This window comes from Leucoraja erinacea, chromosome 8 (genome assembly GCF_028641065.1).
Source record: "Leucoraja erinacea ecotype New England chromosome 8, Leri_hhj_1, whole genome shotgun sequence".
NCBI classification, from domain to species: domain Eukaryota; kingdom Metazoa; phylum Chordata; class Chondrichthyes; order Rajiformes; family Rajidae; genus Leucoraja; species Leucoraja erinaceus.
In genome coordinates this window covers 19,133,981-19,149,528 of record NC_073384.1, presented here as the reverse complement: position 1 = coordinate 19,149,528, position 15,548 = coordinate 19,133,981, and the positions used below count along the sequence as shown (strand labels likewise).

General features: G+C 38.6%; 1 protein-coding gene across 5 annotated transcripts in view; it reads right to left on the bottom strand.

Annotated features, from left to right (window-relative positions):
- LOC129699402 (collagen alpha-1(XII) chain-like) overlaps window positions 1–15,548 on the bottom strand; it is a 246,614-nt gene that overhangs the window by 160,506 nt on the left and 70,560 nt on the right. For 3 of the 5 annotated variants that reach the window (XM_055639133.1, XM_055639131.1, XM_055639132.1), the window contains exons 14-18: window positions 14,260–14,526; window positions 12,414–12,606; window positions 6,229–6,353; window positions 694–843; window positions 472–591 (exon numbers count right to left, since the gene is read on the bottom strand). In XM_055639133.1, coding sequence (XP_055495108.1) covers window positions 472–591; window positions 694–843; window positions 6,229–6,353; window positions 12,414–12,606; window positions 14,260–14,526 — 855 coding nt within the window. The remainder of the gene's footprint in view (window positions 1–471; window positions 592–693; window positions 844–6,228; window positions 6,354–12,413; window positions 12,607–14,259; window positions 14,527–15,548) is intronic. The other 2 variants (XM_055639134.1, XM_055639135.1) reach the window with 1 other exon arrangement.

The window sequence follows — 15,548 nt, the reverse complement described above, 5'->3', positions numbered from 1 at the left end:
GAGGGACCAGCTCAAGAGCAAAGATCATAGAGCGGAGTAGATCAGCGGGCAATGGATAACAGGACAGCGGGTGGTGGAGCTTACTCCTGTGTCAGCGCAAGTAACCTCAATTTGTATTGTCATTCAATAAGATCACAACTGATTCAACTTGTCCTGGTGTGCTCCCGTTTTTCCCACCATCTCTCCACCTGCCGTCACTCTCCAACCCCCCACCGATTCAGTCATTCAGAATGGTGGAGATCTGGAAGCGTTGGGCAAATTTAATTGTTACTTTCTTAATTTAAATTTTAATTATTTTTTTTGAACGCGAGAAATTCAATGTCCCGCCATTCTTTTTTCAAAATTTAGCAACTCAAAATGGGGGTGCGTCTTCATTGCTGGGAAATACAGTCGCTACAAATCCAGTTGAATGCTAAGTAGATTTTGGTGAACTGTATGACCTATTCTCCTACATAACATTAAACAGCCTACCTGTTAGGGTGTTGCCACCTTTGTAAGGTAAATTGGACACAGCGTCCAATAAGCTCTTCTTGTCCTTGTATTGATTAAGTGTCCACTCAGTCCTTGGATCTCCACTGTACTGTGCCAGTCCTTAACAAGCAGAAATATCAGTGATAAGTTTTTTTTTTAAACTGGGAAAAAGAAACAACATGTCACACTGAAGCCTGGCCATCTCTTACAGTGAAAACTTACCGAACTGTACTCTTCTTGGACCAATCTCGAACACTTGGACCAACTTGGAGATGAAGCTCCTGATCTGACGGAAGTTTAATCGCCCGATACTCCACGAGCCATCCACAAGCAGCACGATATCTGCAGCCGCTGTTGTGGTACACTGCAGCCCTGTTGCCATTAGAAAACAGTTAGTCGAACGAACAGAATTTCAATCAAACTTTTAATCTCACTTTTACAAAGGGAATCTGTATGTTATGGGGCAATTCATTTTCTAGTTGTTTAATAATGAGTCAAAATAAACAAAACCCATAATTTATGATTGAATACAGTAAAAGTTAATCTCAGGGTGAAGTTTCCTAGCAATACTCACCTCTGTGACCTTCCTCAGGTACCACTATATAAAAAACATTTCTGAACTCAAAAGAAACTTCATCGCAGGAGAAATGAATGAGGTGAAATTGCACATAGTGGGTTGAAAGACAATAGTTTTTTACAAATGTCATTATTTCACTCTGGAGTAATTAGCAGCAGAAGCAATTCAACGAATTGTATGTCTCGAACCTAGCCCAGTGTCACCCGATTGCCTCTTCCTTCCATAATTTTTCCTTATTCTCCAGACATTTGCTCTGAATATCTCACTATTTCAGTTATATTTTGAACTCAACATATAAAACATTGCTCTCTATGTTCATTGGCATAATTTACAGAGAAAAGTTAACAGCTTAATGGGACAATAGCCTCATGGCAGTTGCTTGACCAAACTTATATTGTTTGAGGGGGAAAAGCCAGAGAACCCATGCATCTTTTTTTGATATAATGACATAATTGAGCAATGTTATAGCTCCATGTGGTTTACCACCTTTACATCAGCTATTCTTAAAAAAAAGTTTGGCACAACTTTTGAATGAGGTTTGATTTCTCCTTGATGCGATATTCCAAATGGAGAAAAATTAGCTACAAAAGTGCATTCTAAAATTAGCAATATTTTCAAGTAAGCAAATTAACATGAAATCCAAGTTTTTTTCTATGGCTTAAAATGTATATATATATGATTGAATCTTAGTATAAACACACCTGGATTACCATTTGTCACTTTAAGTTGAATTAAGCGCAATAATCTCTGCAGCAGATGGTATCCTATACTATTTAAAGAACACAGTTTCTGAAGATCCTTAGAATTCATGCACTTATTATACCCAATACCAAATCAAATGTTGTAAAGGTACTGAAACAAAAGTCTGATGGAGAGATGATATTGAAAATCATACTTTCAACACCCGAAAATTAAATATCAAATTAACACCCTTTCAATAATGTTCAAGGTTTCATAATGAAAGAATAATAAACTGAAAATAGTGCACATATTTTTAAATCTTTGTCATTTTACCTGTGTAACAATGTAATACAAGCCACTTCAGTGAGGCATAGTGAATACCAACATAAATAAAGAAAATGATAAAAATTAAACTGTAAAAATATCTGGCATGCCAAAGACCACAATACACAGGCGAGGGTTGCAAAAAATTGTTTATTTAAATTTGTTGAGTGCTTGCATGGGTCTGGACATAACTCAATTTCTCTTTTTGTAGATGTCATGAAAATCCACACAGGTGTTGGCTTTGTACCAAGCAATGACTCATGGTCGATTTCTAGAAGAATCCATTTGCATGTTTCCTCCATGCTTGTTAAGGCTCCTGCTTTAAATGGGCAAAATAGAGTAAGCAGGCACACAGTTCTAGTTGCAGAAGTAAAATGTGAGGAGAAACGGGTGGAGCGGGATGGAAATCCTCCTCAATATAAATCTCCAAAATTGATATTTGAGGCAAAACCACAAATTATGCATTATTCAGATTGAGCTTTATAGACAAATCAATACGATTAATGATCATGAATGCAAAAATAGTCAGGCTCATTTTTGCATCAGCAATACACATATTAAAATATGTATGCAGAGAACTGGAAAGTAACTGCAGTTAAAGTGCAATGAAAGAAGATAAGAACTTCAGAAGTTCTCAAATGAACATTGAACACATTCAATTTTCTCTGTTATTTTCAACTCAATTAAAGTAAAATAGATTAAATGTGTAACTGTAAATTGAACAATAAAAACTGCAAATATGCTAATTGGTATTGCTTCCATTCATGTAGAATGTATATTAATCAAATTTTACAAACAAGAGAAGTAGTTATAGAACCGACCAATGGCACGTTTGATAATCACTGTGGGCGAAATGATGGAAAATATCAATGGGATTAAACAAAGTCAAGATGGATTTACAAAAAGAAAATCATGAGAAATCAGCAAGAGTTTCATTGAGGAATTAGCTGGTACAATAGATAAGATATACAGGTAGTGCATTTGGATTGTCAGAAAGCCTTTTATGCAGTCCTACATTAGACATTATTGTGCAAAATTAAATTCCACAGAATTTGGAGCAATATTCTGATAAGGATAAAAAATTGGTTTTCAAACAGGGGAGTGTGATTTTTTCAGGGTGGCAGGCAGTGATTAATGAAGGGTTTGGTGCTTGGGCCCCAATTATTTACAACATATAATAATGACTTACATGAGGGTGTAGAATGCAGTATATTTTAAGTTTGCTGACAACACAAAACTGTGATGAGAGGAGGGGCAAATGTGAAGTCATTAAGGCAAAGTGAACAAGTTGAGTGAGTGGGCAAATAGGCAGTGGATGCAAGGTATCATAGACAAAAGTGAAGTTATCCACTTTGGTCATAAAAAACAAAATGTGGTCAATGAAGGGAATGGGAATATGGTAGAGAATCAGCCATATTGTATTGAACAGTCTATTCCTGCTCCTACTCCTCTCTATTTCTATATTACAGCTACCTTCTTGAGAAAATATAACTGCATTGCTCTTAGGATAATCACAATGTGATTATTCTTGCTGCATCTGTGGGTTCAATATATTGATACAAGGAACATTGCTTTATTTTCATGAAATGTATTGTAGTACACTTATACATTATGATTTATAATGTATTTTTATCATTATATGTACTTAATCAATGCTGATGAGTTGGGATGGCCTGTTTTCGCCATATGACTCCATGAAGCTATGACAAAATTAATTTAATTATGTTAGCCAGTGGTACTCCATCCAAACTATTTTTGAACCCATTTTAAAATGTCATTTTTATATAATCATTATACACTGCCTTCAACATTGTAAAAACAATCTTGAATGTATAATAAATATTTATTCAAATATAACTCATTTGCAGGGATTCACATCTGTATTAAAACAGGACATAGAAGAGTCTTGGGTTACACAAAAAAGCAGGGTGGGAGATTGCAACCTTCACGTGGTCCGCCCTGTTTCGACAAATGCAATCAACCTGGTTTGCACAATCAAATAAGATCAAATAGAACAAGTTGTCATACAACTTTAGGCTGTGCACGCCATACGCAAGAAGACTACTCTTTATAACTATCACAATACTTGTAACATATTACAAAATTCTTAAGGGGTTGGACAGGCTAGATGCAGGAAGATTATTCCCGGTGTTGGGGAAGTCCAGAACTAGGGGTCACAGTTTAAGGATAAGAGGGAAGAATTTTAGGACAAGATGAGGAAATCATTTTTTACACAGAGAGTGGTGAATCTGTGGAATTCTCTGCCACAGAAGGTAGTTGAGGCCAGTTCATTGGCTATATTTAAGAGAGAGTTAGATGTGGCCCTTGTGGCTAAAGGGATCAGGGGGTATGGAGAGAAGGCAGGGCTGGGATACTGAGTTGGATGATCAGCCATGATCATATCAAATGGCGGTGCAAGCTCGAAGGGCCAAATGGCCTACTCCTGCACCTATTTTCTTTGTTTCAATGTTTCTATCACCTTTGGTGATATTTCCATGTTTATATATGAATGGCAACCAGGAATTCAGATAGCACTGCAGATAATATCTGTTGAAATATTAATACATCTTGGCTTGATGACTATAGTTGGCCTCTGTTATCTGCTCACCTCTGAGACTATCATTGTCTCCTGCTGGTCTCCTGGCAACCACAGAGATTGTGATTATCATCAATTAGGGCTCAGATTGGGAAAGGAAAGGCACTTCAAACCTTGTTCCTCCCTTACCAATACCTCAGAGGGTGTTTGATGGAAAAATAAACTACTGGAAAGCGGCCAATGATTTATTTTATTTAACTATACTGAATGGATTCTTCTGGTAACCCAGAGGAGAGTAAAGTATCACATTCCAATATTAATCTCTCTGAAGTATCAAGCAGAGAGCTTGTAGTTTCTGCAGAGAGAAGAGCTTGACAATCTGTCTCTTTCTTCTATTCCTGCAGTCCCTTTGGATTAAGGTGATGGAGGTTCCACGAGCAGCCTCAGTACTGTTCTGGGGTTATGTTTGACACTGCATCAAGTGACCTACCGATCATCAAATGCAGTTCTGGTCATCCCATTACAGGAAGGATGTGGAGGCTTTAGAGAAGGTGCAGAAGAGGTATACCAGGATGCTGCCTGGATTAGTGGATATTAGCTATAAGGAGAGGTTGGACAAACTTGGATTGTTTAAGTGTTAACATGTTCAGCACAAACATTCTGGCAAACATTCCTGTGCTGTACTGTTCTACATTCTATTTCAATAGATCTATTTCCATTCTTATCTAAGAGTTTGCCATCTTTAGATAGACGGAGATCAGGACTCCTGGGAAAGGCAGGAAGATTCTCAGCTTAAATTGCAGCATGGTACATTAGCAACCTACTTTGCCAAGTGAATGGGATAAAGAGGCGTTTAATAATGTATTCAATGTCCTCCATGTGAACTATCTTCTTCCCAATGATGCTCCCTGATATGTTGAATGTTTCTCTGTTAATTGTGATGTAATTATGTGTTTGGGTAATTGGTGACATGAGGAAAAATATCTTAATGCCGCAAGTGCTTAGAATCTGGAATACATTGCCAGGAACAAGCAGGTTCAATTGCAGTGATCAAAGGGGTCTGTTTGGGTAGCTGAAGGGAAAGAAGTTGCCGGGCTGAGAGGAAAAGATGAAAAGAGTGGGACAAGCATGATTACTTTTTCAAAAAGCCAGTACAGATTCTCCAAGCCAAGTCAATCTTTCCATACTGCTGTCATTCAGTAATCACCTTCAAGAGAGTTAGGGAGAAAATTAGGGAAGATATAAATATGGGTTAAAGTTTAATTTATTTTTAAATTAATCGTAGCTACAAGCAAATGAACAGGTGGAAAATAGAGCCAGAGTCACTCATTAATTGATTTACAGGAATGATTTAAAACATAAGATGACTAAAAGTTGTTGAGGCTGGGCATTATTTAAGAAATTTATATATTTTGTTCATTTATGGCTTTGGGGTTATGGAGAAATGTTATGAAACGGGTAATTGAAATGAAAGTAGAATTAAAAATGAATGCACAACAGTTTTGAAAGACATGATTGACATCTTTCTATCTTGCTACAAGTTCCTCCTTCTATGCTGCTATGAACACCAATGTCTAATTCGTCACTACCTGGAAGAAAACGTTACATTTAATAACTGATTGATCAATGAGCTGGTTACCTGATGCATCGAAAGGCACAATTAAACCCTCATCAGAGAGTGTTGTTTGTTCCTCCCCCAATAATGGCAAACTTTCACCACCATCAAACATTCCAGAAACTGCTACGTTGTAGGTGGTGCCAGCCCTGTAATATTAAAAACACAGTGAGATCATTATCAGTCTAAACAATTCCGTACAATCAAAATATAAAATGCAACTGCTGCACTGTGAAACACCATAAATGGAGGTGATATTTATCTTCAGTTCAGTGACTGTGCGTATATCAGCTGCTCATTGTTCTCGACTCCACTCACAGAAGTCAATGTAACCAGATCTGCTGAGGTTGATAGAGCCGGCCATCAATGATGTATCATTGCTGACCAAAGGCAAACATCCCCAAGGTGGTCTCTTGTTAACACCTCCAGCAAGATATGCCAAAAAGCATAAGACAGGCACAAAAAGCTGGAGTAACTCAGCAGGTCAGGCAGCATCAATGGAGGAAAGGAATAGGTAACTTTTCCGGTCGAGATCCTACTTCAGACTGAGAGTCAGGGGAAAGGGGAATGAGACAGTACTTAGGACAAATGAATGATAGATATGCAAAAAGCACCAATAATTAAGGAAATGTGGAGCCCCCAATGGTCTATTATTTGCTGTGGGATAGGCTATAACAAATTATATAGACAGTGGAACTCACCAGGATGACAGTAAAACTGGTACGATGACTAGGGTGAGGAAGGAACAGAGAGTGAGGGGCATATTTGCCATGCAGAACATCGCATTGTCGCAATCATGAGTCAGTGTTGTTTACAGTATGTCTGGATTTGAAGCCATTTTTGTGGAAGTTTCCCATCACTATTTGGAAGATTTTGGAGGGGTGAGGACATGCAGAGCCTTAATCCTTGCCTTCATCATATCCCTCTCAAAATATATGATATGGAAACAAGTGAAGTCCATTGGGCCCTTTGACCCCGTTGCTATTGATCAAGATCATGGCTGATTTACCTCAATGTCATTTTCATACCCCCAGATTCTATAATGTTAAGAAATCAATCATAGTCAAAGAGTCATAGAGTGATACTTTGTGGAAACAGGCCTTTGGCCCAATTTGTACACACCGTCCAACATGTTCCAGCTACACTAGTCCCACTTACCTGCGCTTGTTCCATATCACTCCAAATCTGTCCTATCCATGTACCTGTCTAACGGTTTCTAAAACTTTGGGATAGTCCCAGACTTAACTACCTCATCTGGCAACTTGTTCCATGCACCCACCACCCTTTGTGTGAAAAGTTATCCTTCAGATTCCTATTAAATCTTTTCCCATTCACTTTGAATCTATGTCCTCTGGTTCTCGATTCCCCTACTCTGGGCAAAAAACGCTGTGATCTATTCAGGAGGTGGAGGAGTGCAGGAGGTCGGGAGTGCAAGTATCCAAAATTGAAGCAGAGAGGTCATGGAGGAAGTTCAAGTAGTGGAGAAAGGCAGATTATGAAGGGAATTAAAAATCAACCTAGGAAAAAGATAAAGCACGAGAGGTGGGTGACTCGGACTTCATGCTCCAACAGCATGTATTGCAAATTTTCAGGTCAATGACAAAAGTAATAGAACCTATTCAGCTAAAACAATATGCATAATGACATGCTTTCAAGTGATATATGCCACAGGTTCATACGCAACTATAGGCATAAAGAACATACTCATGTAGATTATAATTCAAAAGATAGCTCACAAAGAAAACTTTTCACTGTGTCTCGGTACTGGTGACAATAATAAACCAATACCAATACAGTAGTAAGAGAATAACTTGCAAGGCATCTTGTATCTAGCCATTATAATAGTCCAGCCTTTGACTAACAAACAGTTTGAAATGAATACAATCAAAGTAAATTTTTAAATGTGATAACTCCCTCGAAACTTTGATTATCTCAAAAGTGACATGCCTCACATTTTCGACGTTACAAGCAAGTTAATCAAGTAGATAAGTGGAACACTGACATATAATTGTACACGAGGGAAGTGATTCAATTCTACAGTAAGGATGTATAATAATATTTAAAAGACAAAGCAAAAAGTTACAATGTGTAAAACCAGATATGTCATGGCCTAACGGAAAACAGATAAAGTAATCAACAAACACTTCCCTCAGGATGAAGTAGAGAGTAGCTATATTACTTGATTGTCCTCGGGCTTCAGTCTCTTGGAATAAGTGAGTAATGTGTGAGCTGTTGATTCAGCTGTTATGAAATACTGGACCCTCATGCTCAGGTGAAAAGCAACGCATGGCAGAGAGGCAACTTGATCGATTGTAATGAGAAGAAGATATGAGCTGCAAAGAGAGCAATGCAAACCAGCCACAGTATGCCCCAAGCTGGCCCGCGATCATTCTTTAATCACAGTCATAGAGTTATACAGCACGAAAACAGGCCAATCAGCCCAATGTATCCATGCTGACCATGATGACCCCATCAAAGCTAGATTAATTTACCCATGTTTGGCCCATATCCCTCAAACCCTTTCCTATCCATTTACCTGTCTGTAGTGTTTTTTTAATAGTGTATATAATAGTAACTGTAACTTCAAGACCTGAGTGCCAGAATGGTGTGATTTGAGTTATGTAAAATATTAATTATATTATCAGTCTTGTGAATATGTATGAATATGCACAGTGTACTTTTGCAAAATAAAAAAGACCCACACTGGCAACAGCGTGTAATGAAAAACTGTGCTAGTTGTTATCTATATGCTACTGCCATAATATCTTAGACTGCCCAAATATATTTTCAGTGTTGTTACAATAGCTTTGTTTTCTACTACTTCTGGCAATTTGGTCCATATACTCACCACCCTCTGGGTGAAAAAATTGCCCCTTAAGTTTCTATTAATTTTTTCCCATCTCATCGTAAACCTATGCCCTCTAATTCTTGATTCCCCTACCTGGGAAAAGATTGTGCATTCACAGTATCTATTGACACAAAGCTGGGTGGCAGTGTGAACTGTGAGCAGGATGCTTTGAGAATGCAGGGTGACTTGGACAGGTTGGGTGAGTGGGCAGATGGATGGCAGATGCAGTTTAATGTGGATAAATGTGTGGTTATCCACTTTGGTAGCAAAAACAGGAAGGCAAATTATTATCTAAATGATGTCAAGTTGGGAAAAGGGGAAGAACAATGGGATCTGGGTGTCCTTGTTCATCATTCAATGAAAGTAAGCATGCAGGTACAGCAGGCAGTGAAGAAATAAACTGTCAAGTTGGCCTTCAAAACAAGGGGAGTTGAGCATAGGAGCAAATAGGTCCTTCTGCAGTTATACAGAGCCCTAGTGAGACCACACCTGGAGTATTGTGTGCATTTATGTCTCCAAACTTGAGGAAGGACATTCTTGCTATTGAGTGAGTGCAGCATAGGATTACAAGGTTAATTTCCAGGATGGAGGGACTGTTATATGCTGCGAGAATGTAGCAGCTGGGCTTTTTTACTCTGGAGTTTAGAAGGATGAGAGGGGATTGAAACATATAAGGTTATTAAGGGTTTGGACACACTAGAGGCAGGAAACATGTTCCCGATGTTGTGGGAGTCCAGAACCAGGGGCCACAGTTTAAGAATAAGGAGTAAGCCATTTAGAACAGAGACTTTATCACACAGAGAGTTGTGAGTGTGAAATTCTCTGCCTCAGAGGGCGGTGGAGACCAGTTCTCTGGATACTTTCAAGAGAGAGCTAGACAGGGCTCTTCACAGCAGCGGAGTCAGGGGATATGGGGAGAAGGCAGGATTGGGGTAATGATTGGGGGTGATCAGCCATGATCACATTGAATGGCGGTGCTGGCTCAAAGGACCGAATGGTCTACTCTTGCGCCTATTGTCCATTGTCTATTGTCTATTCCCCTAACGATTTTATATACCACTATAAGATCACCCATCAGACTCCTGCATTTTGAGGAAGAAAGTCTTAGCATCCCCAACCTCTCCCTTTAGCTCAGCCCCTCAAGTCCTGACAAAATCCTCCTAAATCTTCCACCGTAATGGTACCTTTCCTATAGCAGGGTGACCAAAACTGAACACAGTACTCCAAGTGCAGCCTCACCAATGCCTTGTACAACTATAGCATAATGTCCAACTATCATTCCCTAAATGATAAAGGCTAATGTGTCAAAAGCCATCTTCATCCCCCTATCTACCTGTTAGGTCACTTTCAGGAACTATATACTCATACTCCTATATCCCTCTGCACTACCATTCATAGTGAAAGTCCTGTCTTGATCTAATGTGACAAAAGGCATCACCTCACATTTATCACAATTAAAATTCTTTAGACATTTCTCAGCCCACTTGCCCAGCTGATCGAGATCACCATGTAAATTTTGATACCTATCTTCACTGTTTACAATACCACCTATTTTATTGTCATCTGCAAATTTATTAATCGCACCGTGTACATTAGTATCAAAATTGTTGATATAGATGACAAACAACAATGGTCTCAGCACCAATCTCTGATGCACACCGCTAATCACAGGTCTCCCATCTGAAAAACAACCTTCCACCACCGTCTACTTCATATCATGAAGCCAATTCTACATCTAAGTCACTCAACACAGTCATTCATTCCAAGTCAAGTGATGATGACTCTGGTTACAGTCCATCAGTGCTGTCAAAAAAATGACCATACAAAAAAGTTCACTGGGATACTTACTTTTTCAAAGACAGACAATGAAACTAGAAATTCCATAAACCCATGCCTAATTTTCCTAAACTACAGTATCACAAAACATTCATCTGACCTTTCCCTTTCAATTTCACCCTAGTTTAGTCAATTGCAGTTATTGGCCCTAGACCCAGCTTACTCCGTGGATACAGCTTTTTGCTGGAGCAAATTATAAAAGTCCTGGTTTTTGATCTGACAATTGAACACATGTGGAAGAATTTAGAAAACAAAATGTTCAAAGATTCATCGGCCTGCTGAGGTAAACCCGAAGTCACCGGGGATTCACGGCAAAATAAAATGAATCATTTTTATTGACAAATCAACACATCATTTCTCAGTAGAGGGAGGAGACCCGTTTTATTTAAAATATCTTTCAATTTGCAAAACTTACTCCATTAAGTCTGGGACACAAATCTGACCAGAAAAAAGGGATTATTAGAAGGTCAATCAAAAGCAACAATCTCATCAATGATTTGAAGTAGACTAAATATGGAATAATATTAATTCCCAAGGGTAGGTTTCAGGCTGGAACCAAATAGTGTTGAAATGATTTACAATGTATAATGTACCAGATAATAAGTTAACAGGGGGATTCCAGTGGTGCATATGGAGTAATGGATGCCTGGGAGTGAGTTAGTTGGAATCCAATCAAGGAGATCAGATGGTTTATTTCTCCATCCTGACCATGGTTCCACAAGCCCAAGACTAACAGATGAGTGTAATTTCAGTGTGACATGTTTACATAGGCGTTTATATTATAAATCTAGACATAAGAATTTTTAATGAAAATATAAAAAAAATATGTTCAACTTGTTTAGGCATCCCCCCCACTCATTCCCTGCAGCAGAAGTCTGTGGAAACCTTGGAAGAATAGAGTAAGCAGTCCTTATGTTGTTTTTCAACCAGGCGTTCTCTCGCTCTTGCAGCAGATGATCAGGAGAACACCTGCAGAAGACCATTTGCTAGTATCTTTGAGGTCAGACGAAATTAAATCACTGCATCTTGGTCATACGCTTCCTTGGCCCTTCCCTCAATTCCATGATCTTCAGAAATGAATCTATATCTTTAAATACCACAAATGATCTAAAGATTTTTGCATATTCACAAGTCAAACATCATAAACAGGTTACACTGCCTCCCATTCCATGATTAAAAAAAACCAAAGAAGAATAAAATGCATTATTAAACCCCTTTGAATCTCTCTGTGATTTTTTCTAGTGCACAAATCTTCTGAACTTTTGTTCTCAAATGTGTCACGATGGAGTTAGAAATGCAAATTCAATGTTTTTCCATTGAGAAAGCCGACTGATCAAACTTTGCTGGCCATGACTAAAGTTTATCAATTAATATGTTTCCAAAATATCAAGGTCAATAGTTTTCTGAAGGACATAAATGGATTTCTTGAATTATAAATCAATGGGACTTGTTCAAACTCATTCATTGGCTTCTCATTACTCTCGTTAAAAAGTATAATCATCTAGTTCAATGCTTATTGCTTTACCTCAACTCCTCGAGGACCACAGTTGTGTCATACGGTCCAACTACCAATTCTCCCAATTGTTCTTCTCTTCCCCTTGGATGGTAGATGACTTTATATCCTTTTACCTCCCCTGGAGAAGGCTCCCATGTCACTCTGAAGCTTGTTCTTGCGGCATCAGACGTCTGTAAGTTTTGGGGAGGTATGTATCGTGAGGCTGTTAGGAAGATTAAAAAAAAAAAAAAATCACAACTGAGATGTCAAATCATCAACATCAGTTAATGCAGATAAATATATAAAAATACCCAGCCAGAAAAGACTAAGTCAACACTCAGCCAATTACATTAATTTGGCCTCACGTGGTTTAGATAACTAATGAACACAAGACATTCTCTCCCCATCCATCAAACATATAATCTGGAAGAGATGTAAAAATAAGCAGAAACCCACTTTGATTTGTTTTGACTAAACCAAAGAATGTGGCTGAGCCTTCAACAAATGTTTAGACTGCAGATTGGCCGATTTCCAATGTGAACCATGACCTGCTTTCCCTCCAATGTCACTCAGAAACTCTTCTTGATGATGAAGGAAGGCAAACGCTCAATAAGTCATGCCAAACATCCAAACTCATTTAAGACAAAATAAAAAACAAGAATTTCAAAGGTATTAAAGGTATTTATAAGGCAGATTAAAACATCAGCTGCAAACATAGGAAGAATTTGAATTTCTATAACACTTTTGACTTCTAAAAGCACTTCAAAGCTTAATTTACATTTAAAGTACATTCCCATTGCAATGCAGAGAAACTGCAACTAGTTTCTGAAGAGAGAGAGATTCTATAAATGTATGATCATGGCCAGATAATTCACTTTAATGATGCTGTCAGAGATAAATATTGTCCAGGACATTGAGAAACTCTCATAGTGTTCTTCAGAATGGTACCGTTGGACAGAATATCCACAAATGTGCACAAAGTTGTCAGATGCGATTACCTGCTCATGTAGTTCTCATATTCTCATTGTATTTTATCACATAGAAGGCCACTCAGTCCATCACATTTATGCCACCTCGCAGAACAATCCTTTTAGAAGAATGAGCGGGCATCTCAATGCAATCTAATGAATAATGAAAGGCCAGGATAGAATGGATGTGGAGAGGATGTTTTCAGTAGTAGTAGAGTCTAGGACAAGACGGCACTGCCTCAGAATAAAAGGACACACCTTTAGAAAGGAGGAGGAATTTATTTAGCCAGAGAGTAGTGAATCAAAGGAATTCATTGCCACAGATAGAAGTGGAGTCTAAATCATTAGGCATTTTTTAAGCTGAGATTGATAGGTTCTTAATTAGTAAGAGTGTCAAAGGTTATGGGGAGATGGCAAGAGAATGGGGATGAGATGGAAAAATAGATCAGCCATGATTGAATTGCGGAGTAGAATTGATGGGCTGAATGGCCAAATTCTTGTCCTATGTCATGGTTATATAAAAATCCCACCAATCTTCTATTTAATGTTTATAACTGTCTCTTTCTCATATGACCAGAAACTTCAAATTGCAACAATTCCTTTTGCACCCATTTACATTTGGGGTAATTCAGAGTGACCAATTAACCCAATAACCGGCATATCTTTAGGATGCCAGAGAAAACCAAAGCACCTGGAGGAAAACCATCTGGTCACAGGGAAAACATGCAAACTCCACACACACAGGTCAGGATTTAACCACTGCACCCTATTTGACCTGATAATTTTGCATTACCATTATGAAATATGTTGCCCAGAAATAAAGCGTAATGAAAATATAGAAGAGACTTTTCGATTAGCTGCAAAAATATTTAAACCTTAGCAGAATTCTCATTAAGTAACAAACTCACCTGTTGTTCCTTGCCCCAATCTTAATTTTCCTTCTCCTTTCCTGTACATCGGAACAACAGAGACATTGTACGTTGTCTGGGGATTGAGCCGTCGTAGGACAGTGCTGGTCAGATGAGGGGGGACCTTGGTGATTAGGGCTCTTCCTCCAAGTGCAGGTCTGTAAGTGAGTCGATAGTGCATCACCTTGCCGGGGGCTGGAGTCCAGCTCACTCGAAAATTGTTAATTGTTTCATCTGTTGTGCGCAATCTCTTGGCCTCTGGAGTAGCTGCACAACAGCAGAAGAAAATAAATGTTTCTTATTCCATTTGTGACATCTTTGATGTAATATTATGAAGTAGAGAAAAAGCAGCAGAATACTCGGATGAACAGCAATAAAATAAATAGCCAGAGGATCCTACTTGGTGCTAATCGTAAATTGGTTGAAGGTTACACAGGGACACCAGGCAGAGATCCCTGCTCTTTCCTCATCTTTGCATATGATATAGAAGTAGGCTATTCAGCTCATCAGCTCTATGCCAGCTCTCAGAATAATCCGATTAATTATACCCCCTGCTTCCTTCCCTGCAACCTTCCAAATCCACATACCCATCAACTTCCCTGTAATTCCCTCAACACTATCTACACCAGGGTCCATTTACAGCAGTCAATTAACCTACCAATCCACATCTTTCTTATTTATCTGATCAAGTGCATCGTGGAACCTTATGGAAACCTAGGGATGAAATAACAGGGACACTGGCAGAGATATTAAAAGTATAGTGCTACACAGCACGAAAAACAGCTTTTTGACCCCTCATCCATGCTGACTAAGTTGCTAGACTGAGCTCATCCCACTTCACTGCTATTAGTCAATATTTCCACAAACCTTTCTCGTCACGTACCTGTCAAATATCTTTTAGATGTTGTGAATGCATCCACATCCACAGTCTCCTCTGTCAGCTCATCCCATATTTCTACCCTTCCTTTGTATGAAAATGTTGCCCCTCAGGCCCCTTTTAAAATCTTTCTCCTCTCACCTTAAATATTTGTGTTATAATCCATGGAGACAAGACCTGGCTGTGCTATCGCATGTGATCAAGTCATTAAGACTACATTTGAAATGCAAATTACAAGTGGTGGTCAGCACCCTGCACAACACCAGATACAGTGGGCCAAGAACACAAGAAGCATAATGGGAGGAATGGCAAAGTCATTGATGCAAGAAGAAAAGGCACTGGGATGTTTTTTTTCATTCAATTCAAAACATTCAGTTTCAAAATTGCAAACATATAAAATTGACAGGACTCA